This window comes from Suricata suricatta, chromosome 11 (assembly GCF_006229205.1).
Source record: "Suricata suricatta isolate VVHF042 chromosome 11, meerkat_22Aug2017_6uvM2_HiC, whole genome shotgun sequence".
In the NCBI taxonomy this organism is placed as follows: domain Eukaryota; kingdom Metazoa; phylum Chordata; class Mammalia; order Carnivora; family Herpestidae; genus Suricata; species Suricata suricatta.
In genome coordinates this window covers 5,877,977-5,884,343 of record NC_043710.1, presented here as the reverse complement: position 1 = coordinate 5,884,343, position 6,367 = coordinate 5,877,977, and the positions used below count along the sequence as shown (strand labels likewise).

Below are 6,367 nucleotides of genomic sequence, written 5' to 3'. Positions count from 1 at the left end.
TTCAGCCTAATGAAGTTTATCTACCAGAAACCTACAGCAAGACTGCCGTGACAGGACACTTGAGAACCGTTCCCACTGGGAGAAAAACCAGGATGCCACCCAGCATTATACTGGGGTCCTGGCCCCTGAAATCCTTAAAAAAAAGTGTCAAGGATAAAACCACCACCAGTAGAGCATGGTTGGACTACCCAGAAAGCCAAGAGAATGAACTGAAAAACTACGAGAACTAAAGAATTCAGGGGCGCCTGGGTGACACAGTCTGCTGTGTCATGATCTCACAGTTCAGGAGTTCGGGTCCCATATCGGCTCTCTGCTAACAGCGTGGAGTCTGCTTGGGATTCTCTCTCTCTCTCTCTCTCTCTCTCTCTGCCCTTCCCCTGCTTGCATGCACATGCACACTTTCTTTAAAAGAAACTTAAAAAATGTAAAAAAAAAAAATTCCTAATACTAAATTCTAAAATGAACCAGAAATGTAAAGTGCCCACATGAAGACCACCTTACAGAAGAATGTATATACCTCATTTCTGGATAAGATTCAGAGCAGTCAAGATAGCACTTTTCTCCATTCAAGCTAGATTTATTCATTTATTAATATTTATTTTTGACGAAAGAGACAAGAGCATGAGCAGAGGAGAGGCAGAGTAAGAGATCCAGAATCTGAAACAGGCAGGCTCTAGCCTCCGAGCTGTCAGCACAGTCTGAGGTGGGGCTCGAACTCATGAACCGTGAAATCATGACCTGAGCTGAAGTCAGATGCTTAACCAATCCAGTCATCCAGGCGCCCCTCAAGCTAGATTTAATTTAAAAACCTCAACAGGATTTTTAAGTGGAAATTCACAAGTTCCTTCTAGAGTTCTTATGTAAGAGAAAATATGAAAATTTCAAGGAATAGTGAGGCAGGGGTGAGGGAGCTATGAGATTATCGATCCTGCCATAAAACATGGTAGGTGCACATACAACAGAACAGATTAGAAATTCCAAAAGGAGACCCATAAATATGCAGGAATTTCGTTTATTTAAAAAAGATATTTAAATGTGAATGGAGAATGACCCCTTTGGTAGATGGTATACAGATGACTATCCCTTTAGAAAAAAAGTTATTTCCCATAAAAAGTAAATTTCAGACAAGTCTGACACACACACACATACACACATATCCTTAACTCATCTGAAGTTTGTTTTTTGTACACACACACACACACACACACACGCGCACGTATACATTTAAAGCAATGCTGAGGCTCAGTAAAGAAAAGCAAACAAGGAACAGATAAATGAAGCAGTAGCTGGAGAGAATGTGAAAACAGTGACAGGTGTTTCAGGTTTTATTTTTTATTAAAAAAATTTTTTTATGTTTATTTTTGAGACAGAGAGAGACGGGGGGGAATGGGGAGAGGGAGACACAGAATCTGAAACAGGCTCCAGGCTCTGAGCTGTCAACACAGAACCTGATGCGGGGCTTGAACCCACAAACCGTGAGATCGTGACCTGAGCTGAAGTCGGACAGTTAACCGACTGAGCCACCCAGGCGCCCGTTTCAGGTTTGAGATGGGAGCATCTACAGCACTTTCAATGCTAGCACAGCCAGGAGAAGGGATAACAAAACCTGGAACTTACATATAGTCCTTAGGCAGGACAGACAAGCTCTAAGCACAGGAGAAAAGGTTTAAGTCCCATCGGATTACACGGGGAAATGAAAGACAGGACAGTCCGTTAAGCACTTTTGTAGGGTTGGTAACTGAGAGGTGAGCGTTCCCTCCAGACTACGATTTCCTAGTGAAGTACACGGCCAACCCCTAACAGGAAGAGGGAACTGGTCGACAACAGGAAAGTTTTGAACCAACATCCCAGAGAAGATCTGCTAGGCAGGGCCGAGTGTCCGCTTGAGGTCTGTAATTATGAACTTAAGGTAAAGCCAGTAGCTAGGCTGGTGGTTTTCCGTAGTGGTTACTGGAGCAGAGGCAGAGAGGGAAATGGGTTGGCCAGGGTTAGGTCTCACTAGATGGATACAGTGGAGGGAAACAAGGCAGTGGAGGGTGTGGGAAAGTGGAGATAAGAGAATAATGGTGAGAAGGGGCGGGGCCTGAGGGGGAGGCCTGCAGATAAGATAGGAGGTAGCGGAGCCAGTAAGCTAGAAAGGCCAGGGGGTGGTGACTGCACAGCTGGATGAATTCAAGAGGGGCTGCAATTCCTCCCCAAGGCGGGGGTCCAGGGAGTGACCAGAGAAGGAGGCAGCAGGCCTGAAGTGGAAGACAAGGAACCAGGGGCCCCCCGGCTGAAGAGGCCCATCCCCGAGATGCAGAAGATGACTTAGAAAATGACGACAGAGGCAGGAATAGGCGATGCTAAGCCAGCTGAACTGTGATTAGGTCAATGCCAATGACAAGAGAGGGTGTAGGGCCAGAGGGAAAAACTTCAAAGGACAAGGGGGACGGTCTGCAAGAGGGCTGCGGAGGAACAGTCCACGCAGCCACAGGCCACCACCAGCCAGAGGATGTACGCAGCAGGGCGGAGGTGGACGGTCCTGCAGTCACGGGGACTCGAACGCCGGGGAAGCAGCTTACGAGGCACCACGAAATTTGTCCTGAGTGTCCCTTAGAGGCAGGGGCGCTAGGTCCCAGAGCTGTGCTCCCGAACGCCTGACTCCGAGTTACTTGCAAGCAGACAACAGACGGACCGCTCCCAGGTGTTAAATACGTGCATGAGGGCACAGCACAGGGCGTGGCGCTTACTAAGTGCCCAGCCGAGGATCCAGGAAAGGTTCCAGCCATTTCCCTTTCCTGCCCATTTAGGAGCTGCCCCAAGGAGCGGTCTGGAACTTCGCGAGTCCCTCCTCCCTCCAGAGAGCCACGCAGACACCAGCACTGGTCGGCACCCACCAGGGGTTTAATTCTCCTCGAGCGCAAGGTCAGTTCAGAGAGAGGCCCTGTCTTGTCCCCCGTCCAGAGCGGGAAGACCTGCAGAGCACCCGGGGACGTCTGAGCGCGGACGAGCACTAGTCCCTGGGCGGGAGGAGAAATGGGGCAAGGGCCTCAGGCTGTCTCCTCCTCTTCGCTCTCCTCCTCGCTCTCCAGATACTGTCTGCGGTTGGTGTTGACGAAGAGGTCGGAATCGTCTTCAGAGCTGGACTCTTCCCCTGATGACTGTGGCTCCACTGGGAGTTCTGGCTGAGTCTGTCTGCGTGGGGGAAAGGGACAGGGTTAAGCCAGTGCCTCCCAGGAAAACTAGATCTGCAATTAAGAAGCCCCACAAAAGGCCAAGAAAAACCGTCTAAAGACTACTTCCCACCCCACATTAAAAGTTTGCTAGAGCCACTGGTTTTAATAAGGATTCCAATCACCAACACTCAATGGGCTCACACTACATAGCAAGTATTATACTCAACAATTTTACAAGCACTAACTCCTTTAATCCTCACAAAGCTCCCATTTTATAGGCGGGGAAATCCCCAGGCTTAAGACAATCAAGTAACCAGCTTGAACCCACTCACTTACACATGGTAACGCCACCACCTTATCCCCAGGCGGCTGCCTTTCAAGCCCCGCTCACAACCACCCAGGTGCTCTCACCAGGGACTGTGCACAGCGCTAGAATGTCTCTGTTTTCCCCTCAAGTCCCCAAGGCCTCAACCCCTATTTCCTGTCCTAAGGCGTGTTCCTCACCTGTTCCTGCTGTTGTGGTGCTTCTCAGCCACTTCTGAGAAGGCCTCAGGCCTGTGCCAAGAGAAGAGCCAGGGTCAGAAGAGACAGAAAAGTCTTGAGCAAAAAAGCTGTTTCCAGCTGTCCCTGCCTGGGATGCCATGATCTCCCCTCCCCTAACTCCACAGCTAGGAAGTCGGTCTCCCCGGAAACTGAGACAGGACCTCAGGGACCAGCCTACCAGAGCCCCTCCTTCTGCAGAGAGCGCACATGATCCTTGCAGAGCACAAAGGAGATCTCAGCCTTCACTTTTTCTCCCTCTTCAATAGGGTCAACAATGAGGAAGTCACCTGCAGACCAGAGAGGAGAAAAGACACACTAGATCCCGTTTGCCCTGGGGGAAACCAAGCCCCGAGGAGCCAGCTGTCTGCTGCAGGGCCGCCTCTCTCACCTCTCTTGATCCAGATGTTCTTCCGGTATTTGGAGGGCATGCTCACCAGGAAGCGCTGCCCCTGGGCTGTCTCCACCTCATGCAGATTGTTCCCTGGGGTCCTGAGTACCTGGTCCAAGGGAGACCAAGAACTAGTCAGCCTCCTCAGTCAGCTCGAACACTCAGTGAGCTGTTGCACCCTACCGCCATGCTGGGGCCCAAGGGGAGTAGAGGGATGGGGAAGTAGAGCAGCTTATGCCCAATGCCACTCACCCTCACGATCTGCTGCTGGTCGGAGGGCACCATATGCTCCCCCAGCACCTCCTTCACCACGTGCTTCCTCTTGGTGGCTTGAGACATGCTGAGTCCGGTCTCAGCAGGGTGAGGGATAGGGAGACTGTCAACTCCTCCTCCTGAGTTTCTTGGATGGCAAGTTCAGAACCCAGGACTGTTCTGAAGATGGAGCGAGACCTTTTACTGATGAGTGACCATGTCCTAGTTAAGACCAGGACCTCTGAAATCTAATTACTAGGATTCAAATTCGACCTTGGATAGGTCCTAGGTGTTCAACTTCCCTAGTTTCAGAGAAAAATAGTACCTAACTCCGATCACTGTTAGTAGAATAAAATTAAGCAAAGCACTTAGTACAGCACATGGCACACAAAAGGGGTGCTTGGGCGGCTCTATAGATTAAGTGACCAACTCCTGACATCATCTCAGGTCTTGATCTCGAAGTTGTGAGTTCAAGCCCTGCGTGTGGTTCTGTGCTGAGTGTGGAGCCTGTTTGGGATTAATTCTCTCTCAAAATAAACATCTATTTACCTTTATTGTTTTTTTAACGTTTATTTTTGAGACCGAGACACAGCACTAGCAAGGGAGGGAAAAAGACACAAAATCCGCAGCAGGCTCCAGACTCCAAGCTGTCAGCACAGAGCCCGACACAGAACTCGAACTCACCCACTGTGAGATCATGACCTGGGCCAAAGCTGGACGCTCAACTGAATGAGCCACGCAGGTGCCTCCCAAAATAAACATTTTAAACAAACATTAAAAAAAAACCCGTTACCGCATGTACTGGCATCATCACAGAAACGAAATACATGTTGTACGGCAAAAAGTTATTCCGGCAACCACCCCGGGAAGGAGTGTGAGATCAACTGCATGCTCCTCGACACATCTGCACGTTTAGCACAGCCACACAACACCGATGCTCAATTCTTCAACACACTACTGTCAGAGACCATGGTCCGCGCCAGGAACAAATTCTAAAAGGTCGGGTAAGCAGGCTTGGTCTGCGGCATCTGCTGATTTCTCACTTCGGTCAGAAGACAGGGCTGGTACCACCAAGGCTGATGGTTTCCAAAGGAAACCCCAAAGTGTCACCTCTAGCTGGGGTCCCCTGCCCTCCTCCCTCCCTCTCCTGGAGGAAAGACGCTGAGAGCGAGACCCACCCTTACTGTGAGGCCTTCGTCTCCCACGGGCGCTGCCCGAACGACCTCGTTCTCCAGGGCGCTAAGAGCAGCGCGCCGACGATTCACTTCGCAGCGAAGCCAACGAAGGCACAGAAAAGGAGGGTCCTGCCGGCGGTCACGACGATGGCGTGGACACTCAGGTCTCCCGCACCTGCACTCCGACCCGACTCCTCCAAGCCTGGCGACGACGAAGACAGCGTGAGCCCTCCTCGGTCGGATTCTTCCGAGCACCGTACTTCCGGCGCCACCCCGGAAGCCTACTGGCTACCTTGCCCCGCCTCGTCCGTCGCTCTAACTCTTCCCACCGCCAGGCCGGCCAAGGCTGCTTTTAAGTTCCGGATGCCGTGCAGCGGGGACTGCAGTTTTCCCCGAGGCGTCGGCTTCCCTGAGACCGGACCCACTGCCCGAGAAGCGAGACCACACAAGGCCGCCTAGCTTCCCGAGAGGCAACTCGAAAGCCCAGCCTACTAAAGGCGCCGTTGAAGTCGAGACGACCTCATCTCTATGCCTCTAGGCGGCTAGAAGTGCCCAGTTCGGAAATTTTTTCAAAGCGGCTCTTGAGGCGACCCGGAAGCGGAAGTGGAAGAAAGTTCTAGTGGGTTGAGGTATCGCTCGGAGCAGCCGGGTGGCGGGAGGAGCCGTTACGGGAGCCGGAGCTGCCGGTGAGCGCGAGCTGCGGAGCAGGGCCGGAGCTGGAGGCGGGAGGAGGCGCGGGGAGGAGAGGTGGAGAGGGGCCTGAGCGCTGTTGCGGCCTAGAGGATGCGCCCTCGGAGAGAGCCTGGCCGCCGTGCGGGGAGAGGGCGGGGCGCGGCGGGGCGGCGCGCGGC

At 52.2% G+C, this 6,367-nt stretch overlaps 2 protein-coding genes across 6 annotated transcripts in view; one reads left to right on the top strand and one right to left on the bottom strand.

The window, feature by feature from the left end:
- Positions 1 to 2,863: 2,863 nt before the first annotated feature.
- Positions 2,864 to 6,345, bottom strand: EIF1AD (eukaryotic translation initiation factor 1A domain containing). Of its 5 annotated transcripts, XM_029957616.1 has the most exons (7): positions 5,809 to 6,345; positions 5,520 to 5,718; positions 4,342 to 4,521; positions 4,090 to 4,198; positions 3,880 to 3,988; positions 3,663 to 3,713; positions 2,864 to 3,177 (listed from the first exon to the last, which is right to left on the bottom strand). In XM_029957616.1, the coding sequence occupies exons 3-7, from the start codon at positions 4,426 to 4,428 to the stop codon at positions 3,033 to 3,035; spliced, it is 501 nt and encodes a 166-aa protein (XP_029813476.1). In that variant the 5' UTR covers positions 4,429 to 4,521; positions 5,520 to 5,718; positions 5,809 to 6,345; the 3' UTR covers positions 2,864 to 3,032. The 5 variants fall into 5 exon arrangements, with proteins under 5 accessions (XP_029813476.1, XP_029813474.1, XP_029813478.1 ...); XM_029957614.1 differs by having other exon boundaries at positions 5,520 to 6,345; XM_029957618.1 differs by having other exon boundaries at positions 4,342 to 4,516; positions 5,520 to 6,345.
- The window catches only part of BANF1 (barrier to autointegration factor 1), a 1,958-nt gene continuing 1,499 nt past the window's right edge, over positions 5,909 to 6,367 (top strand). The window contains exon 1 of the mRNA XM_029957620.1: positions 5,909 to 6,202. The gene's annotated coding sequence lies outside the window, so the exon portion shown is untranslated. The remainder of the gene's footprint in view (positions 6,203 to 6,367) is intronic.

Excerpts from the sequence above, each read along its gene's own strand:
- EIF1AD (XM_029957614.1), bottom strand. The coding sequence starts at position 4,428 with ATGTCTCAAGCCACCAAGAGGAAGCACGTGGTGAAGGAGGTGCTGGGG. Across the intron at positions 4,199-4,341 it reads ACCAGCAGCAGATCGTGAGG|GTACTCAGGACCCCAGGGAA; the intron begins GTGAGTGGCATT and ends CCCTTGGACCAG. Across the intron at positions 3,989-4,089 it reads GAACATCTGGATCAAGAGAG|GTGACTTCCTCATTGTTGAC; the intron begins GTGAGAGAGGCG and ends TCTGGTCTGCAG.